Source organism: Lutjanus erythropterus, chromosome 7 (assembly GCF_056507025.1).
Source record: "Lutjanus erythropterus isolate fLutEry1 chromosome 7, fLutEry1.hap2, whole genome shotgun sequence".
NCBI classification, from domain to species: domain Eukaryota; kingdom Metazoa; phylum Chordata; class Actinopteri; order Lutjaniformes; family Lutjanidae; genus Lutjanus; species Lutjanus erythropterus.
Genome location: NC_139323.1, coordinates 7,091,966 through 7,115,202, shown reverse-complemented (window position 1 = coordinate 7,115,202; position 23,237 = coordinate 7,091,966). Strand labels below are relative to the sequence as shown.

The 23,237-nt window shown below is 38.5% G+C and overlaps 1 protein-coding gene across 1 annotated transcript; it reads left to right on the top strand.

The window, feature by feature from the left end:
• The first annotated feature begins 1,767 nt into the window (after positions 1-1,767).
• ephx4 (epoxide hydrolase 4) lies at positions 1,768-22,035 on the top strand. Its single transcript, XM_084722121.1, has 7 exons — positions 1,768-2,313; positions 6,595-6,680; positions 9,789-9,946; positions 13,219-13,347; positions 13,729-13,832; positions 15,754-15,902; positions 21,082-22,035. The coding sequence occupies exons 1-7, from the start codon at positions 2,071-2,073 to the stop codon at positions 21,320-21,322; spliced, it is 1,110 nt and encodes a 369-aa protein (XP_084578247.1). The 5' UTR covers positions 1,768-2,070; the 3' UTR covers positions 21,323-22,035.
• Positions 22,036-23,237: the final 1,202 nt, after the last annotated feature.

Sequence of the window (23,237 nt, the reverse complement as noted above, 5' to 3'; positions counted from 1 at the left end):
ATGTATATGATAAATCCCTGGTGTTGAAATTGCGTCTTTTTCTCTGCCCCCCCCCCCCCCCCCCCCCTTCTAGTTGTACATGAGTTGGTTCACTACTCGCGGGCGTACGAAACAAAGCAGGTCCATCCTCCCTGTTAGAAATTAACAAATTGCCTTCTCAGTTTAGCCTATAGGACAAGAATCTCAAACTGGTGTTCCAAGGGTCATTTCCAGCCTCCACTCAACCTCCCTCCAGCACAACTAACTAAAAGATGTAGAGAAACTGCTTTTTGTTCAGTATGATGAAAATATTTTAGTAAGGGTATATTATATAATATTTTATGTTAGTAATAAAAAAATAAATTTTCAAATATAATGCACTGTCTTGTAGTACTTCAACAGTGAAGCAGCCCCACATTTCCTACAGTACAGGAGTCACAAGATATTTAATTTTTGTTGCAATGAAACTTACTTTTATGGAGCACCAAAACTGACAAAATGTAGTAAAAGGTTGAATTTACAAAAGAAGGTTGGGCTTCAACAAGTGGGTTCTCGGTGGAGCGGTAGACCCAAAATCTAGTGAGCATATTCCAAAACAACTGAAAAGGTGCACATCTCAAGTCATCAAGTCACGGTGGACAAAATGCTCACATTTCACTTATTTATATGAGCATTTGCAAACGCTCTGATGGAGGCTTTGTGTTGAAATGTCTGTTTGTTTATTCTGATGTGAGCAATAAATAAGTGAAATGTGATATGTGCTACCCTTTCAGTTTTTTTGTAATATGCTCACTGTGGTAAAAGGTTATCAGACAACAATACATAATTATTGGTAAATATTAGTTAAATATTTAAAATGTTGTGTAAAAGAAAAGATAAGTTTTACACACAGATTATTTGGGGGAATTGATAAATGTATGTCAAACAAAACAAAATCCAAACTAGGTTTCCAATTTTCTGCATTTTCCTTAAATTATACTGAAAAATGTAAAAAAAAAAAAAAAAGAAATTAATCGTTCATAATTAATGAACTCACTTTCTTTTTTCCCTCCTTTTTGTTTTAAAGTTTAACTTATTTAACAAAGGCCTCTGTCAGACAAAACAATGTCAAATGAGACGCAGTTAGTGCCATTTCGAGAGCACTGATTAATTATTGATTAATATTTAAAAGAAATTCTTACAGGGGATTAAATAATTAATGAGTAATCATTAATTTAGCAAATCCAAACAAAAAAGTAAAAAAAAAAAAAAAAAAAGAATTGAAAAAATAAGGCTTTACATGAATTAACAATATAAGTTCCATTATTACAAATTCTATTTTGCCTTTATTTTGTCAGCTTTAGGGCTCCATATTTAGAGTCCAAAGATCTTAATCTGTTACACATCCAGTCACGTGAGGGATTAGGCTAATCTTGAGTTGGTTAACCTGCTTATTATTTGTCTTATCTTGTCTCGACTTGTGTTTCCTAACAAAATAATTGACCTGCTGCGCTGTGCCTGATAAAAGCGCACCTGTGACCGCATTACAGGCGATTAAAATATTAATGCGCTGCCCAGAAAACACCAGTCATGCCTGCTAATTAACTGTCGAAGCGGGGACTTATTGTCCGAGAGCCGGCTGGTGGAACAAACGCAGTATTACTGGTATAATAGAAATCTTTGATTTTGAACACGTGCATGCTGTGTTTCAGACACAGTATTGTTGCCATAACAGCAGCGTGCAGCCCCGGTGCTTTGCAGTGATTTTCTGTTGGGGTTTTCTCTCTAGCGCCTCTTAGCTGTGCAGAAATCGCCGTAAAGCTCTGCATCGAGGGGCTTATTGCTTGATTTCGGACTTGCCTTGTATAGTCAACAACACCGTCTCCTGCTAAACAACCACTGCTGACACACGCAAGCGTGAAATCTGACGTGATGCTCTTGCCACCGTCCCATTCAGCCGCTTGTTGGGATCCTCCCTTCAGACAGTCGTGCGTATGCGCTGGTAACGAAACAACGGCATTGTCAGAGCAGTATTTAAACAGAAAGGAGCGATTAACAGAGAGGGATCAATAGGTAACTTGATCTGGATTGATTTCCTGCGGCAATGTAAAGATGGCGAGAGTGCTCCACAACTTGCTCTTATTTCTAATCAGACTTGCGCTGAAAATCAGAGTTTTGGGGTATTGGTCGTTGATATACGGTTATTGTGCTCTTTGCACCATCGTAGCCCTGCTGAAACTTTGGTGGAACATCATCTTGAGGCCGACAACAACCTTCCAATGGGTGATCCGTGAAACTCCCCCGGCTTGTCTGAATGACACGTCCTTGGGAACCCACTGTTATGTTAGGATCAAGGTAAGACACACACACACACACACACATGCACTTGGACATGAGAGGCGTCTGGTCCTAAAGGGGAAAAGCCCATGCATTGTGTGTGAGAGGCTCTCTTGCATGCTAGGACATTCAGGTGTAAAAATGCTTCAACACCTTGCCTGTGTTGCGTCGTGAAAAAAAAGACAAACAGGCCTGATATGTGAGCAGATCATGAGGCAGGCGTGTGTTTGTTTGGTTTTTTTTGAGACGTTCCTCAGTGGAATCAGGGTTTGCTGCCCGACGCTGCGCTCAGGTGGTGCTGAAAGAACAGCTCCTCTCCTCCGCCTCACGTCTCTGCATGCAGGGCAGCAGCGGCGGGCTGCCAGCCTCCAACTAACAACCTACAGTATGTGTCCAACATTATGTAATTAAACACCAAGACAAAAAAAAAAAAACTACCTAAACCAAAGCCTAGTGTCAGTGATGGAGGAATTATTCATATCATTGACCTGGAAACTGCAATACCAGTGGTGGAAGAAGTACGCAGATCTTTTTACTTTAGCAAGAGTAGAAATACCACAGTCTAAAAATACTCTGTTACAAGTTAAAGAAGCAAAATGTAACTTCAGAGTGCAGAATATTATCAGTATAATGTACTTAAACTATCAAAAGTAAAAGTACTAATTGTGCATAATTGGCCATGTCAGTGTTATATCATTTTAGAGTATTATATCATTGTGTTTTTAACACTAATAAAGACATGTTAGAGCATTTTAATGTGGTAATTTGTCAGTATTAGATGGTTTGTATAATATGAGGTCAGTCGTACAGGATCATATCATATGAGCATATATGTTTTAAGTAGTAACTACGTACATTTACTCAATTACTGTACTTGAATACATTACTGACATACATGAGTATTTTCATTTATACCACATTATACTTCTCAATACATAAGATATTTTTTTTTTACTTTTTAGTCTACATTTATTCTACTCTTATTGTTATTAGTTACTTTTCACATAAGAAAACATGAAATGCTTATATGATAGGATCCAGTGTTATACTATGATGATAATATTCTATAATAACATAACATTACTTTAGATACTTTAAGTACATTTTGCTCCTAAGACTTAAGTAACATTTTGCTTTCAGGACTTTTACTTGTAACAGAGTATTTTTAGACTGGTATTTCTACTTTTACTTCTACTTAAAACATCTTAGTACTTCTACTACTGTTGAAATGTAGTGGAATAGAAATATGAAGTAGCATAAATGGAAAATACTCAAGTACAAGCACATCAAAACTGTACTTAAGTACAGTAATTGAGTTAATGTACAAGATAAACATTTACCAGTTAAAGTCCTTCATCTAAAAGTACAGGAGTATTATCAGCAAAATATACTGATCATATGTTTTGTAAAATCTTCTTTTGCTAAGGTTCTTCTTACTACGGCTGGTAAAGTTATTGCAGTCAAAAATGCAATATATCATTCTAAAATGTTATGAAGTAGAGGAACATAGCAGCAGAAAATGAAAATATGCAACTAATATACAAGTACCTCAAGACTGTACAGTACTCGAGTATCTATACTTACCCACTGACGAGTGTTATTTTAACAAACTGACCCCATGTTTTCATGCAGAAACATTCAAGCATGGCATATTTTGGTCACCTATTAGAGCAATAAATCCCATCTAGTCTATGTTTGATTTCATGCTGGGATCATACATGATGCAAATGAAACAGACAAAACTGAGACTCATGATTTGACCTGCAGATAGATAATAAGAATAAGCACAGTCAGACAAAGAAAAGAGAAGGGAAAAAGCAAATATTTGATCATTCATGTTAAGATATTCCGTATCTTCAGTGTCAAGAGCTGCCTCAGAGAAAATGTCCATGCAGGCTGAAATTAGTCCAAGGAATGACAATAAGTATGATTTAGAAAGGGTAACTTAAGCAGTTCAAACTGTTGATGCAGCCATTCTCAGTGCATGAGCTCATAAAAAACACAGACTCCACTGCAACTGTAATATGCTTTATGATATTGTCAGCAAAGGGACCCCTAATCTGAACAGATTTACAGCATGAGTCAGACAACTAACCACTTCTTAAAACAGGGAGGGGAGGCTGATTTCCATTTTCTCAAAAATGAAAATGAAAATCTTCAGTTTGACTTGTTTATTGATCTACAAAACACACCAATCCAAGGAACAATATATTAAAGTAAGAAGAATACTTTTTCCAACGTAGCCCCAAGATGCTAAATGACAAACATAAGACAGACTATTGCTCAAGAGTAATTATAGTAAAAAAAAAAAAAAAACTCACACTCAATAAACTCTGAACAGACATCTACAAGTCTAAGACTGTTCCAGAGTCAAGCACCTGATAAAGAAGCTTACATTATTTACCAAAGGTACCACATATGAACCTGGTGTTACATCACTGTTGAGTATGCACTTTCCTTAATCCATCATTGGTAACATTAATGATGAATTCATCAGTTAATCTAAATTATTGCATATTCTCTGGCAGCATTATATAGCCTATCAAACTTATAAAGACGTAAACATCTACATATTAAACACATTTACTTGATTATCAGAAAACATGCGGAGCACCATCATAAAAATACTGTCATATTATCTATTAAACCAATTATATTTTACTCAATAAATTACATTTTTAATGTCCGATTAATCGATCATTGATTAATTGTCATCATCCCTAGTATGGACCACTGTTATCTGGCATTAAACACTACAGTGTGAACCAAATATTCAGGAGCCCGTTGAATATATTGTGCATATGATGAAGCCTTTATTGTTTGACCCTTGAGTTTGCAACTTGTGTAGGTGTGATGTGGGAACTTGAAACCTCAAGTGCACACACACACAGAATGAATTAACAGTAAAGTAGTGGATGTCTTGTGTCCAGCAATTCAATATTTGATTTTGATTTTATTATTTATTATTTATTATTCAAAGCTAACATTTCTGGAAGGCGTATTCAGGATTCAGCACTTTTCATGTGGATGTCCACTCAGTGCTGATGGTAAATGTCGTCAACTGAAGCAATAAATTCCTCAGTGTGTGCTATATTGACTGAGAAAGCTGAGTTCTCCTGCTCGCGGAGCTGTGCCAGCAGTGCCTACATGTACCAGGATACATTGCGTGCATGCTTCTGGCACCACGCCCATGTTGGCATGTATCACCACCCTGGCCTATAGCTATGGATGAGAGCAACACAATTGGGTACTTTGCTTCTCCGAAAACAACAGCACTAATTTGACTGGCAGTCAATACAAAACTCGAGGTCTTTGCCAATTTAAATACACTAAATTGTTTTGCTTTTTAGCTGTTAGGAACACACGTCATTTACTCCGTAACATAATGGCCGTTGTTACATAGAAAAAAATAAAGAAATAGGGGTCCTTTCATTCTGTCTCCATCAGAATGAACGATCCTTTCATGCAACCACCTTATTGAATCGTTAGGCAATGTACTTTAGACATCTGTCACTTTTATGTCAATAAGACACTTTATTTGGTTGTTGTGGTACTGCTGAACCAAACTTCACTCTGAAAGCAGGTGTTTTATGGTAGGGCCATAGTTTTTCACCTTAAAAACTTTAATTCCATTGGCACTCTTTTCTGACTCACTTTGATCTACAGACACAAACAGCACACGTCATTTACTCAGCAACATCGTTAACTAACCTGTGATTAAGTTTTTGACACAAACACATATAATGACTTCCTGCTTATCCAGCACCGGCTTTCACACAAAGCATAGTCGTGGACATGATGTATGGCTGCTCTCATCAGTTAGTTTGTTGGCTAAAACATACCATTAAGTGACAAAAAATATTGTCTAGCACGCCTCCTCGCTACCATAGCTGATATAGTCTGTAGAACAGATTCTGCAGCACAAGAACTCAGCTTTCTCAATTAGTTTAAGCAGCACAGAGGATTTTATTGCTTCAGTTGACCACAATCACTATCAACACTAACTGGACATCCATGTGAAAATTGGTGAATATTCCCTTTAAGGTTACTGGAAATTTCTTGATAATATTCTAGCAAGAGAGTTTGTGATAGACTGATTTTTATGTATGTGTAGATTCAGAGGTAAACAAGCTTTTCCTGTTTTGTTTTCCTAATAATTACATTATACTCCACTTATTTCCATGCAGCTACACTCAGTAATAGTCATTTAAAAATGCTGAGTTGTTTTATTGTGTCTGTGGATGAGACTGTCAGCTTGACGCTTCCATCTATATGACTGTCTATGTTCTTTCCACCCAGGAGTCTGGCCTGAGGTTTCACTATGTCGCCGCTGGAGAGAGAGGGAAGCCACTCATGCTGTTTCTACACGGCTTCCCCGAGTTCTGGTAGGTCAAAGGGAAATCAGGGTTTGGAGTGGGGGGGGGGCAGATGCGGCAACAGTGTTACAGCTCCACTGCACTCAGCAGCAGACTATAAGATTATGCTTGTTCAATTGCTCGGTGTTTGTTACATCGGTCACCTCTTCAGAAATTTCCCCTGACTATGAGAAATGCTTGGCTGTAATGTTTCAGCTTTGCTGTGAAATCTCTGCGGTCTGGCTCCTGGGCTGCAAAAACAAATCCACTACAGTGAGGAGTCCTCACTCACAGACGCGATTTGCCACGGGGGGAAAATGGTCCAAAGCATTCAAGATCTCCTCCTCCTGATCTGAAATGAAAAATGGTGTTCAGCGTCGCTCCTGGATTGGGGCCAAAGAGGTTGTCAAGAGCTGTAAGCCTGTCCATATCTCTAACATACTATCTAAGCTGCTGACAGGACAGGGATTAATTAACGGCAGAGGGGAGCTCTTTCTGCTTCACTTGCCGTATTCTTTACAGAAATGATGAACTGTGCTGAGAGTGACATGGTTGGAAAGAACTCCTCACACTTTTTTTATGAAATGTGTTAATTCCCTCTTAGAAATGAGAAAGAGGATGGTGTATGTGTGTGTGTCAGAGGGAGGGTGGAGGGGTCGGAGGGGGCTTACTTTCCTCTAAACCTCATCTATATTCTAAGATCTGAGGGTTGAGTGCTGGGATCTTATACTGACTCATCAGAATCACAGTCAGGGCTCTGCATCTTGCTTCCCCTCGCCGGGGCGGAGGATGAGGAGGAGGAGAAGGAGGGGGATTTCAGTCCTGATGAGGAGCCTCTGCAGCAGACAAGATCTCCAATTAGGAAGCCAACCCAGTCCAAATGATCAGTGGGCGGATTAGAATCTAAAACAGATTCTATTATACTGAGGTGACCTTCACTGAGCTGGAAAGAAAGCTGAGTGCTTGCTTTAAAACAAAGTTTGCGATGTTTGCAAGTATCTCAAATTTGATATGAGTACTTTTAAAGGTGCACATCAAGTTCACTTTAATCATCATGGGGAGAACTACGCAGCCTATTAAAACAGTTGTGTAATTGCTGTGTGGCTCTAAAGGGGAATCTCTACTGACTGAAAAATACCTTCACTGATGTCATCACAGTTATTTTGGTCTGTGCTTGGAGACTCCTTATGTTTAACTGAAAGTCTGTGTTACAAACTGGGTATTTGGAGTTGAAAGACAGATTTACCTGGCAGGGAAGAACCAGTGAAGGACTTATGGGGAATGTAGGAATCAGTGTTTTGCTTGACCCCACAATAGCAACTAAATGTCAATGTATCTAACTGTTGTTTTTGAATCTGTCTCCACTAAATTGCTGGAGTATCCCCTTTAAAAGGATATTAGGCTGTAAAGCTGCAGTGGAAGAAACAAATTGTCTAAGGTGCAATGTGTAAGATATGGCCAGAATTTAAAACATTTAAAAACAAACTGATATTCACAACAGAGGTAACTGTTATGATGTTATGTCAAAGATGTCTATGTATTGTGATGCATAGAAGTTAGCATGCTAACCAGCTAGCTCCAGTCCACCATGTCTCATAATACAATATTAGACCACTGCCTATTGAGGTAGTGGTCTAATATTATAGCTCAGATCTGCTGGGTCTGCTGATCTCCAGCTGGGAGATGTGTGTGCAAGTGGAAAGTTTGCTGTTTAATATTCTCTCATAGCCTTTTTTAGTCAAATAAATCGACAAAATAAACTCAAAAACTGCAAAGAAAGGAAATGTTTTTTATACCATGGTTCTCTCTTTTACCAAAGTAAGACAAGCAGCTTAATTGGTTTGTTAACTCATTGTAAAACATGCTTCATTCAAGCTCGACAGAAACAAAATCAGACTCACCAAAATTAGTCTTTCCAATGTTCCAACAATCACCAACCTTGACTTGGTCAAAATAAGCCCTTAATTAAGCGAGTTAGAAGTAAAAATGTTGTGGCTTCCTCTGCCCCGCTACCTCTCTCATGCTGGCCTCCCTCTTGCTCCTTTCCTGCCAGATGCATTTCTTGAACCCGCCATTTCTTGGTCATCCTGGTTGGAGTCACTGTAAATCACCTCAGTACTGTGTGTTGGTGTTGGAGGCTGTGTTTGGACCTTGTCTGGCTGTGTTCACGGAGAGGCTGCTTTAACCTGGGTCTGTTGCCTGTGATGTAAATACAAACCTTCCACGACTAGAGTCAGTCAAGGGTCACTAGCTACAGGGCTAACTGAGCTAACGGCAGCTTAGATGGCTAGCAACAGCCAAAAATAGTTACAGCTGATAGATATAGTGAGGAGTAGTTAGCCTTTACTTTGGTGATACGCTAACCTGACATGCCAGATAGTTTGGTACACAGAACCATCTGCAATGTAGTCCTTAGAAACTGTCTGGAAAAGGGCTGGCACTTTAACAAAAGCACTTGGCAGGTGATTGAATGAACTATATATCATCTATCACGTCTAGCAGGGGCAAACTTTAACCAACCAGATCAAACTCTTGCCAATACCAGTCGGTAGAAGAGCGAAAACATCTTTTCCATGGAGAAAAACCTTCAGTGTCGTTCTTTGCTCTTCTTTCAATGAAGAAATATTATCCAGTTCTGACATAAACTGATGCTATCGTAGCATCTACGGTAACCTCTTCAGGACACTTCTCGCTGTCATCACACCTAAGGATGCTGATTGGCTGCACCACTTTTGGTGCGGACACAAACGCATAACTTGAAGCCTAGCAAGATGGATTCTCACATGATCTTATGATCTAATGAATCCAGCTGCAGTTTTTTCGAGGCTTGACCCATAGCACAATACACTAAAAGTCAGGATAGTGCCACAGTTGTCTCTTGCAAAATCCAAAATCCAAAACTAAATGCCAACATACACGTAGGACAGACAACAAGAAAAGCATGTAGAAAAGGCACACACCTCAAAGCAGTCAAAGATAAGGGAAAAACACAGCACCATAATAAATAGTATAAACATCAATGAGACTGTTCCCCAGCTTAATGGTGGTGCAATACAAAAACTGCTGCAGAAGAAGTGTGACAATATTTAAAAGAAATTAAGTAAATAAATCACCTTTGTATCTGTTTGTGTGCCTCAGGTTCTCCTGGCGATACCAGCTTCGTGAGTTCAAGAGCGAATTCCGTGTGGTGGCCATCGACATGCGAGGTTATGGAGAGTCTGACCTGCCGCTCTCTGCTGAAAGTTATCGCTTCGATTACCTGGTCACCGACGTCAAGGATATTGTGGAGTACCTAGGTGAGGCAACACAGGAGAGCTGTGTGTCTGTAATCTTAAAATAACTTCAAGGAGTGGACAGTGTTTTGACAGTGTCTTGAGTCAAAAATAAACTTGTTTATCAGTCTCAAACTGCGGACAGCCCTCAGGCCTGCAGCATGGCATGACAAACCCCCTGTGACTCATTCTGACTGAACATGGGACACAGTGCAGATACAGAGCATCTGACTGCATGCTAACACTAGCAGGATGCTAGCCCGAGGCAGTCTGCACACACCAGCATCCACTAATCATCATCTGGCCAGAATGACATTTTTTGCTCTTTTATTGGCCAGCACTTCACAGTTTTATACATACTGCAGAAGATAACCTGTCTTTGAATTGAAATGTCAGTGAAGCTTCCATCTCCAAGTCCAGATACAAGCAGATGGTGTCTGAGAGCTCTATCTTTGTTTTCTCCTTCACACCTGTCACTTCATTTTCAAGTGTGTTACAGCTACTGTTTCAGCACTAATTACAAGTAAACTGATACAATTCAGATGGTCATGTCTTAATTTTGCTACACAGACACACTTCCTCACTTGTCATGCATGAGTTATTACAGGATCATCCTGATTTGATTTTTATAATCTTGCAATCATTCCTATCATTACTAATAACATCATATTCAATAAGTTCATAGCTGAGATCTAGGACTGTAGTATCACAAAAAAGAGGTACAATGGGACATGAAACACAAGCAACACAAGCAAGAATCAAGGGTGTTACAGGCTGTATACAAACTCCTAGGTGAGCTAAACGTATTTGGAGAAGGAAAACATAGGAAAATTGCAAAATAATACTCAAATAGTGACTTAGAGATTTAACAAAGTGAGAGATTTAACAAGTGAACATACAATATTGCACAAGGAATATGCAGCAGACCTAACAGTGCTACATTAAGTCACTGTAGTGTTGGTGTTGAAAAGTCTGACAGCTGATGGGATGACGGACCTGCGGTAGCGCTCCCTAATAAGGGATTATTAGCAAAATTTGATAACGTGATTGCAATAATTGCAAGGCAGTATAATCATAATATGGCCATGTTGTCAGATCTCATTAATTAGTACAATGAGTATCATAAACAATAGAAACGAAGACCAAAACTGAGAAAAAAGGGAACTTATAATAAACTGTAATAATCCATTTAAGATACTTCCATTTGCGGTTGCATGCCTCCAGTCTGGACAAGCAGCAGTACTGGTGAAGGAAGCCAAGCAAAGCTGCCACACTCCTTTGGCAAAAGCAGTTTCCCTTGCAGAACAGGGGAGTTGCTTGTTTGCTGCACCCTTGATTGTTTTTTCGTTTGTGTTATTGTGTGATTTTGGTGTTTTATAGGGTTACTACAGACTCACTGAAGTCACACAATGCCACAAAAAAATAACTAATTGAGGGAGCAGTAGCTGAGCATCTCCCATGTCCTGTGAAGTAAAATTACTGATTTTGTCAGAGGACTGCGGTGGCTTTGGAGAAAGTGATGGTATAATGGTGGTTTCATTTTGGAAAAGGCTGTTTGACAGCAAGGTGAAGTGGTGAAAATATTTGAAATATTTGTACATTGCTTAGCTTCCTACACCAGTACACTTGCTGCTTCTCCAAACTGGGGGGTAAACTGTTGACCTAAATCTACTGTAGGTAATACACAGACTATTGTACCTCATACAACTCCTTCAAATAATCCCAACTATCTAGCCCAAAAACTTGGGCATTGAAGAGATGAGAATAGATGTTGCTGTAGGCTCCAGTGTTTTTAGAGAGCAACCCACAGTAGGGACCAAAAGTCAGAATATCTATTCCTTTAATAGCCATATTTCAGACATTGTTCATAAGGTATTTTTTGGTACTTTGGGGCAGTGGACACGTTCCATACATGACAAAAGTTAATGTGGCAAACGGCTGTCTATTCACTTATTGTAAATTCATTTGGAGTTGTGTTCATGTCAGCCTGGTGAATCTAAGTCCAGTATCCACTCTCCTTTTAGCTCTGTGTTTGGTCTCCACCAGATCCCATTTAGTGGCTAAATGTTCCCAGCCAGACTCTTAACTATGCCTGTCTGCGGTTTGGTCTGGATGTTTTACTAAATACAGCCTGCCTGCTGCTCCTGGAAACAGATTTGACAAGAGCAGTGTCACTGACTCAAAAGAGGAAACTATTGGCTTATTGTTTCAAAACCAAAACTGCTGAAAGATGCTAAAATGCTCTATAGAGTCAAGAAGAAACTACAGAATCCGGTGATAATTCTCTTTGGGTTCATCACAACGAGTGACACCTTTTACTTTACACTTTTCATTTGGTCTGTTATTATTATAAAAATATTGAGTCATGCAGCATTAAATAATGCCAGATTAGGTCTATGTTCCACAACAGGAACCCAGCCCAGAGGCACCATAATGGCCTGTAAATATTCTCAAGAGGCTTTTGAACAAATTCCTTATTAAAGATTTACATTCTCTCAGAAAGTGCTTCTAAAAAGAGAGGCCTACAGATGATGTTTTGTAGCTTCTTAAATTGTTCTAGCTGTCATTTTTAATTTCTTAACCGTCTTTCAGGAGCTAAGCACTCAATAATGCATATTGCTGTGCAAGGGAGTCACTTAATGGTCATTTCAGTGGAAGTGGGAGGCTTGCATTGATCATATGATAACTGCTGTACTCTGATCTGTGGTTGGAGCTCTGTTAACACCAGCTGTTAGAGCCCACATGTTCCACATCGTGGTCCACATTCACACTCAGCTAATGGTGCAAACACCATTCTAAGGTCTGGCCTTTAACCATACATGGCAAGTAACGTTGCCCCTTTTTCATTGTGGTAACAAGTATCAGTGCTAAAAGCAAACACAAAAGACCTTTTTCATTTTTCAAAAGTGGCTCAGTCCCTTTGTATGTCAAATCAGTGTTGAGATGAGGTCTGCTATTATGATTCATGCCAGTAGGTGTAAATGGTGCTAGCACAGGTACAGAGATGAGTTTGTAGGGACAGGAACAGTAATGTGATCAGTATCCCTTCAGACGGATGCCCTGACCTTGATCTGCATTTGGCTGTATGTCATGGAATACATCCATTTGATGGGTGTAAATGTCCTCTGAGGGACGGAGCCAGCAATAAAGAAGCGAGAAGGGTATTGATTCAGAGGCACTGACATGCTTTAATAAACAGCACAACATCACCATCAACATCCAGCTGCTATTAGAATCTATGGAAGGCTGTTTCTGTTATAATAACAAAGCACTGTCTTATTTGCTTTTCTGTCAAGGATACAACAGATGTTGTCTCGTTGGCCACGACTGGGGTGGGACCATAGCGTGGCTGTTTGCCATTCACTACCCAGAGATGGTGACGAAACTCATCGTCCTGAACTGTCCCCATCCTTCTGTGTTCACAGGTATGATTTGCGCAGAGGAATGGATCCGCGAACATTCTTCTTTATTTTGTGAAAGAAAACCAATTTTCTTCATACTAATTAGAGAGACTCTGGTTTGGCTCTTGGATTATTACCATAATTATTATCATTAATTAGGACGTATTACTTCAATTTCATGTTTGCATCCATCTGGCAAATCCTCTTCTGCCTTAAGGGGAAGATGATGAGAAGCTAATTACAGGAGGCTAATGTGAAGCTGGAACAGCTGGTTTAACTGGTGCAAACAGAGAGGGAAAGTAATTGACAGTTATCACGTCCACAACCCTGACACACTTGCCCTTTAATTACTATCGAACAACTGAACTGCCCTCTCCTTTCCTGTCCTCCTCTCTTCCCCTCCAGATTATGCCCTGCGTCACCCGAGCCAGCTGCTGAAATCCAGTCATTTCTTTTTCTTCCAGCTGCCCCGCTTCCCGGAGCTCATGCTCTCCATCAATGATTTCAAGGTGGTCTGTTATGTGTGGGCTTGAGCGGTTTCAAGGTCAAGGTCGTGTGTGTTTGTGTCTCTGTGTGTGTTGTGTGTACATGCATGTGTGTTGATGTAGGCATGTTTACTGGTGTGCATTGCATGTTATTACAGTGTCAAGATATTTGTAGTGTTTGCATTAGTGTGGCTAAAAATAGCCTGCTGTGACAAAGGTTAGTGGTATTTAACAAAAGGATCAACCAGTCCTGCGGGACATGTGACATTATAGATTAATACCAAATCATATGCTAAGCTGGATCAGTGCAGTATTGAATTTTTGATCTCAACTTTATTGTTGTTCATATTGAGATACTAACAGAATAGAGTGCACATTTAAAAATTGCACAGTTTTGGTTTTACAAATCCAGATTTTAGCTTTTATTGTTTTTTTTTTTTTTTATCTTAGGTACAAATAAAACAGTCAGTTTAATCAAATAAAATGTTTGACATTCTGGGAAATATGAATATTTGCTTTATTGCAGAGAGTTGGATGAGAAGATTTATACCACTCTCATGTTTGTCATTAAATATAAAGCTACAACCAGCAGCTGGTTAGCTTAGCGTAGCATAAAGACTATAGTCAATTGAAAGAAAATTTGTTGTCAACTATTTTGATAATCAATTCATCATTTCAGTCATTCCAACATTTACTGGTTCAGGTATCTTGATTTTAAGGGTTTGCTGCTTTTCTTTAACATTCATGACAGTAAATGAAGAATCTTTGGAATTTGGACAGTTGGTTGGACAAAAGAGGTCATTTAAAGGTGGGATGTGATGGGAATTCTTCACACTTTTTTTAATCATGAAACTAAACACTTGTTTGAGTAATTGTGAAAATAATTAACAGATTAAATGATAATGGAAATATTTGTTAGTTGCAGCCCTATTGGCATGTTTCATTGTTTTTTTTATGCTAAGCTAAACTAAGCTAACTGGCTACTTGCAGTAGTTTTTATATTTATAGGGTTATAACACCACTTTATAACAGCAACAACTTGAGTGGTTGGAGTGTGAAAAATTGTCCAGATATACTGCAAGCAATGTCACAGAGGCACTGCTTGTACAAATGAGTAAGTTAAGTGTTATTTATTCATAACTAGTATTCTGTTTTAAATCAAACTTGTTTCTATACAGCTGAGGGACAGTTTACTTATTTGTAACTCCCAACAGCTCCTGTTTTCCTTCCAGACTTCCTCCTTTTTGGGGATATCCCTATAAAACGATATGGATGTGTTTCCTGTCAGCCTCATAAATCAGTCTCTCACCCTCATTGTTGACTGCTGACTGGAGGGGAATTAGACACATTAAGGATGTCAGCGCCGATATTGATTAAGGAAAACAGGTTGGAGGTAAAACAAGTGCGTGAAACTTAAAAATACAAAATGAGCAATTTTTCAAACGAGTCACTTAGCCTGCTCATTAATGCACAAATTTAAGGTTAGGACATCTTCAGTTGGAAAAACTGAAACGATCTGATGTTTGCTCATTCGCATTGCTTCCAGATAAAAGAGCAAATAAGTGTATTTCCCAAAATGTTGAACTATTTCTTTAATTAAAAGGTTAAAATTAAATGACTCCTTGTAATGATTAAGCTGGAAGTGAGATATAGATAGGTATTTTAGGTATTTGCTATCTAAGTGTACTATTGGATAATGTTCCTTTATGCCAGTGTTGGAGTTTTCAGAAGTAAAAGCACAGCATGTAATGTTGTCGAGGCAGCAGTAAGTCAGGGCGCCGGAGCTGTGGCCGAAGGTCATGACAACTGATTTTCACCACTGAAGTACTTTTTCTGACTCATGTTACAGTGATATGGACGACCTTCTGTACCTAAATGTTTTCTGGATCAAATTGTACCAGTCGTAGAAATTTCACCCCGGTGTTTGCTGCTGTCTCTGCTGCAGGCTCTGAAGGCCTTGTTCACCAGCCGCAACACAGGGATTGGAAGGAAAGGCCGATGGCTCACTGCGGAGGACTTGGAGGCCTATCTGTATGCACTCTCACAACCGGGAGCTCTGACCGGAGCCCTCAACTATTACAGGAATGTTTTCAGGTGGGGGATGATTAACTCACCAAAAGATAAATTCTTTATCATTTTATACAGGGATTTAAAATGGTACAAGAAATGTTACTGTTGTACTATTAGATATTTTATTATTGATTCTAATTTCTGATTCATTAACGTGTAAGTGGCAGTTTACTGTTGTAGCTGGAGCTAATTTTAACTTTTATATGTGGTTGTGGAGTTTAATCTATAACAGTGCATCAATATAAAAGAGAGGCATTATACAGCAGATACTGGAGCAGGTATGCTGTTGCCATAGGAGACCATTTCACTGTTACTGCACCACTTTGGGATGCTTTTTAGTCAGTGTCAGTGTTTGGTCATGGTTAGTTATTGTATAGTGCAATCACACAGGCACTTTATATGTTGTATATGTTGTGCATTTTTCAAAAACTTTACGTTACATATTGAGTGTTGCGCATATGCACTCTTAGAAATGAGGGTTCCAAAAGGGTTCTTCTACAAAGGCTGAGGTTCTACACAGAACCATTTGCTTCTGGAGAAGCCTTTTTTTTTAAAGAAAAGGTTCATCAAGTGTTCTTTGTAAGCCAAAGATCTCTACTAACAACCCTTTTTGGAAGAAAGACTTCTTCAGTGATTGTTGAAATCCTCTTTTTCTTATTCATCAAGAGTTCTTTGTAACATTATATAGGGGTTCTCAGTTGAACTCCCTGTGTGTCTTCTAGATAAAACCCTTGGAATATAAAACGTTTATTGGTAGAAACCCCAGAGCGTGTTCTAGATAAATCTCTAGGAATATTAAAAAGGTTCTTGGTAGAATTCCATTTGTGTTTTCTAGATAAAACCCTTAGAATAATGAAAGGTTCTCAGTAGAACCCCCTGAGTGTATTCTAGATATACCTTAATACAAAAAGGTTCTCTGTAGTGCCTTGAGTGTGTTCAAAATAAAATCCTTAGACTACTAAAAGGTACTTGGTTAAACCCCATCAGTGCGTTCTAGATAAAACCCTGAGGATATAAAAAGGTTCTCAGTAGAACCCCCTCTGCAGTTTCTTGTTTATGCCCTTACAATTTGGTAGGATTATCAATGGAACCCTCAGAGAGAGTTCTGGGTGGAACCACTACACCATAGGGCTCTCTGTAGAACTTCTAACAGGGGGTTTCTGGGTGAAACCTTTCACAGGTGGTTCTAGATATAACCCTCAATGTTGAGTTCTAGGTAGAATTCTCTGAAAAGGTTCCAAGTGGAACCATTAGAAAAGGTTCTACAGGTTCTTTTATTTCAACGAGTGTCGACACCATAGATAGTGTTGATATTTAATGCAAATTTAGCAGCGCCCTCTACTGTCTGAGCTCTGAAGGGACAGAAAACTCAACCTGTCCCTCTGTCAAATATTTATATGTACATCCACCTTCACTCTTAAATCAAAGACTGTCTGTCCAAGAGTGATCGGCACAGATCAGATCAAAGAAAGTATCAGTGCATGCTTTTTGACATGTGAAATGTACATGCATGGCTGAACGCACCATCTGCTCCCATCTCAAGCAATGAGTTATCTCTCAGAATAGCTTTTATGCTTACGTAAAAGAAATATCACTGACCCATGTCCAATTAGTCTCTCTACAAGCGCATACAGTACCTAAGCACAAATATACACACAACATCCATCCATCCATCCATCCATTTATATATATCCACTTGTCCTGTCCAGAGTGATGGGGGGATGGAGCTTGTTTCAGCACATTGTAGGCAAGACATAAAACAACAGTAAACACCTGATGTAAAATGTCCAACTCTGAATGTAGGATTCACAGAATGAATGTATGATTTTACCAGTGTTTTTAAATTAGAGCCAGTCTCCTGTCTGCCTGCTTTTATGTAGTTTTTGTGTAGCCAGTGTGATTCATTTATGTTTTGTTTTGTGTAAAATTTCAGAAACTCGCTTAAAACTTGTGCAGTAATTTAATGGAAACATATTTACAGACTGTGGAGACCATTCTAGTGACAAATTCTTGCCAGGCAGTTGTTTCCAGCTGATATCAGATATAACTTATTTGGATGGAATATCTCAACAAAAACTCTCTGACCCAATAGTCATTCTAGAAAAAAGAGACGACTGGCTGCTCTGTATATTCAACCATAGGTTAAAAATGTGTCAGGTGCTCTTGGAAAACAGGGAAAAACAGAATAGACAGGAAGGTGATCCAGACACTTCAAAACATAAGAAAAATAGCAACAATGAGAAAGAACGTGTAAAAGAACCCTTTATTTTAGTGGCTAAATCGTGGTTTGACCATTACAGGTTTTTTTCCAGGGCTTTAAACAAACAGACAATACAGGTGTAGCCTCACTTATACAATAGGAATAACCAATGGGAGATAATCAGTGACCCAGATAATAGGAGATGAAAACAAATAGCAGATCAGATAACACAGAATTTCTTTTGTATAATATAAAATAAACCAGGGTTTGCAAAAGTGCACACGTTCTATACTCAAGTATAAGTACAGTACCTATGTAAAAAAATAAAAGACTTTTGCATCAAAGTGGAAGTACTAATTCAACTTATTTATTCAAGTAAAATTGAAAAAGTATAGGAGGTGAAATGTACTAGAAGTATAAAAGTAAGTATTGGCTGTTTCTGTGCAAAGCTGACTGAGTAGTCTCCCGCTTTGTCTGTTTCATCTTGATACGTCTTACATCATTTTTCATCTTGTTCCATCTTTCCTGTGTGATATGCACTGATGAATACACCAAGGAATTGTCTTTTCTGTGTTATTGTTTCATCTATTTGGGTTGAAATCAGTCCTCATGTTGGGAAGGTGGCGTGCCATGATGCAAAATAAAAATAATCACTGATTCCCACTGAATGCATTAAAAGTGAAAAACTTGTTTTGAAAATGTGAGGAGTGGAAAGTACCAATATTTGTGTGAAAATGTAGGGAGCAAAAGTAAAAAGTAAATACTCAAGTTAAGTCTAGATACCTGAGTAACAGTAGTAAGGTACAGTAACAATGTTTTTATACTTAATGAAGTACAATGTGCTGAATGCCCTCTATGGTAAATACTGAATCATTAGCATTATGAAATTCACTAAAAGTCTAGACATGGGGTAATTACAAAGCTGTCTTTTTGTACTTCCTATGAAGAAAAAGTCTTCCACACATGGAGAGGCTATATGACAAAAGCAGTCTTACATTTAATAAAATCACAAATTATTTAAAAGTTCTTATTCTCAAAAAGGCTCATTGCATGGGTGAAATAGTCTCAAAAAAAGTCATCTTAAAAACAATCCAAGACACACTGTAAGGTTTGTAAAACCTTAAAAAATATATATATATATATATATATATATATATATTTTTTTTTTTTTTTTTAAAGTAAAAATAAAATGAAAATGTCTTTATTTTAGATGGCAAAAAGTGGTGTTGACCAGTGAGTTGCGAGGTCTTCATCAGGGTCAGTCAGGAGGGACTTCAGTAACAGCAGCACTTCCACTCTATTGTCATCAAGTTCTGTTTGTGTAAATATCATTTGAATACTTAGTTTGCATTTGCAACATTATGACAGTGAGAGCAATGCTTCCATTTTAAAGTACCAAACAGTTTGGTACCTTTATTGTCTGCTGGATGATATGAATGCATCAGCCTGTCTATAAATGTGGGGGTGGACCTAAAAGAAATAATAAGCGGTTCAGGAAAAACTGAATTCAACAAGGTGTCTGATGTGCCAGTGAGCCTTCATGAACAGTACCTGGAGTCATACTGCAGACGCTTCTTATCTCAAGTCTTAAGATAGGAAGAGTTTAGGATTTTTCCCAGTTTGCTTTTACAGAAGCAAATCCCAACTATTTTTTAGAATCACATTTTTATCTTATCTTGAGTTATGAAATCCTAAATACTCATTCCAACATTGCTCATCAACTTTTATGTCTGTTACCTAGCAACCAACCCTACTTTTTTCATCTTGCAGAGCAAAACAACTTTGTGACAGTTGGTTTACTCATCGAAAGACACTGAAACCACTGAAACATACAAAAGTGGAGCAAAACAACAACTGGTGCTTAACTTAAAGACAGTTGAGTTGGAGGTTTTGGTCATATCTGGAGAGGAATCCAAAAATATTTTTTGAAAATTTATAGTAAATTCTACCTTGGGAGATAAAACAAAGAGTGGGCTAAGATTGCAGTCTCCATTGGATCATTATGTAAAAGCAACGAAAGAGCAACTACACAGATTAAACAAGGTAACTAACACACAGCTGAACTTTTATCTAGTTAAGAGATTTTAATTAAGATTTTGACAAGTTGAGATACTTGTGTAATAAACTTTTCTTATCACCAGTTAGGATAAAAGCAGTGATTTATAGGAACTGTTCATTTGTAATGGCTTTTTTTTAAATCATGTCCTAACTCGTATTACCATGGTTACCAAACAGTTAAAATAGGATCTGCAAGTTAGGAAGTTTTTTTTTTTTTCACGTGCCCCTAGGACCCTGAATCTGAAGCAGCTAAATGGAATTCAGCCATGTTGATATTGATTTTACTGTCCATCCTGAAACATCACTGTGTAAATTCTGTTTCAAATGTACATTTTGCCCCTTAAAGGGACACCAAAATCAAAAATACATATTTTATTTCATATTTTATTTCATATTTTATTTCATATTTGGCCTGTAGCACTATTTGTCCATTTAGATGGTTCTGAGGTGAGTTGCACAGTCTTTAAGATATCGAATATAAATATGTCTGTCCTCTCTGCAATATAGTGGGACTAAATAACAAAGAATCCAGAGATCTTGTTATGAGCAGTTTCATTTGGAAACTTTCTTTATCCTAGAAAGAAAGTAGTTTCAGTTAGATTCTACTGCAGAAAAAAAAGTAGTTCCTACATAAAACTGCAACAAGGTTTGTGGATTGTCTTGAGTAAATTGGTCATGATTTTTGGAAAGAGACACTGGTTTGGAATTTTTAAATCGTTTTCAAACATTTAGTCCCATTATACTGGGAAGAAGGCAGACATCACTACAGATGATCTCTCTAAAATCTACAACTCACACCAAAACTATCTAGATAGATAAATAGCACTACATGCCAGGGGAAAATATGTATTTTTGATTTTTTTGGGGGTGACATGTCCCTTTAAAATCTCTCATACAAAAACATTTTGATTCACTCAGGTTTTTTTCTTTCTTTTCTCTTCCTAGCTCCCTCCCCCTAAGCTACAACCATGTCAGGTCTCCAGTTCTGCTGCTGTGGGGCGAGCGGGACGCCTTCTTGGAGCAGGAGATGGCCGAGGCGTGCCGCCTCTACATCCGGAACCATTTTCGTCTCAACATCATCTCTGGGGCCAGTCACTGGCTGCAGCAGGACCAGCCTGACATTGTGAACACCCTCATATGGACCTTTCTCAAGGAGGGCGAGGGTCGCAAAAGCTACAGGAACTAAATCCACAGCGAGGCCTCCTCCTCCAGCACCCCCACCCCCTCTTCCCACTCCCTTCTCACTTGCCACACCTGGAAGCCTGGAATATGCCTGTGATACCAAGCAACATAGTGATAATGCAATCATTCTTTAAATCTTTTCACATTTCAGATATTTTTTAAAGAAGTCAGCAGCAGTAAAGGAAAGAATCAAAGCACACTTCACCGGAGAGGACACTGGACAGTACGTGTGACACATATTCAAGATGTTTTTTGCACATGACATCCGCCTTAAAGTTTGTCAGTTACAGCATTACAAATGTGTGGCGAAATCTCCTCGTGACTTGTATTGTGTGGTGCCTTTTAACTTTCAAGCTGTCGCGGTGTTAAGATGTCCTGAGAGACTGGGATGTGGCGTCGTCTGCTAATACCTGTATGTTTCACTGGGTCGCTCCGCTCTTCTTTAGGCACAGTCCTCTGGGAGCCATAACTCTCCCGTTCCCTTTATCAGGTAGTGTTGTCTAAAGGAGTTTTCTTTTTTGTATTTTCTCCTCAGAGATACTTGCTCAGAAGTAGAGAATGTTGTTGATCTTGATCTTTATGTATAGAAATGTCAGTGATGGTTGACTATTGTACTATTTTGTATCTATTCCTACACACTGCATTTTGAAATTCACTGAGCCAGGTCTACACCATTTGATTTTATAAATAAACTAAGTGTCAATCTGTTGGACTACACTGCTTTTTACAGTCTCTAACAGTGGTATGTTTGAAGCTGTGCAGTGCGCCTCATGCCCCCCATGTGTTTGGTGCCGTCTCTGTCCACGCTTTTACACAGGAGAGATGAAAAACGCCAGAAATAGTAACGGATGTGCAGTTAAATATAGCACAGGGCTGAGTGACACAGCAGTCGATGTCAGCTATTTTGGGTCCGCAAACATCTGGGTTCATATTTATACCCTCCCCACAGCAGACATGTTGACGTGGAATTAAACAGAGGTGTGTAATCATGAGACTTACATAAACAGCACACAACTGCACACACAAATTCACTGCAGAGCTATTTAGAGAAGAGAACACTCAGGCAATAATGCATGATTACATCTGCAGAAACCATTTAGAGGATTTTTCATGCAAGCATTTTTTAATGTTTGGACAAAATATCCCAGAATTTGAATAATGATGACTAAACTTTTTTTTTCTTTTACATCCAGGCTAACCTCTTTCACAAATATAGGCTTTGACTGTGACTTACATGTAACAAACCTTAAAAAAAAAAAAAAAAAATGGCAGACCAAATTATTGCAGAAAATGTGTCAGTTACAAAGATGTTTGACTTGGAAAGTTTAGCGAAGAGTGTAACCGTACAAAAAAATCTGATATGGACACGCAGTGACAGTGTTAATCCCATCGCTGAGAAAAGCATGAAAGATCTTCAGAAAATATGGTACAAGATGCAAATAAATCATCTTTTTTGTTGTTGGGTGCTTACTGATTAGCTGGTTACACTGACTGTTACCATGGTAACATGTGTCTTACGCCTGAGTCAGCCTGAGGGTAAGGTCTAGGTCTAGGTCTAGTTTTTCTGGCTTACAGTTAGTCAGTCTATTATTGTGAAATGGTCTAGCTTGCAATAGACTAATCCATGAGCAAAATTAAGACTAGTCTAACATTACAGACTAGACTAAAATATCTTTGTGAATTCAGCCCCAAATGTTCTCATTAATGGCTTATTGTCTCTGATTTATAAATAAATAAAATATGATTTATTGACCTTTAACAAGCCCATTAATTGCAGTTCAACCGTATTAATAATTAGTATAAATCTGTACTGATGTTGCACCAAATCTCTCTGCAGTAGCTCCCACTGTCCAACCAGGCTGTTCATCCTTTGTGTTTCTGGCTCTAACGCTGATTCAAACATTTACAGGTACATTTGC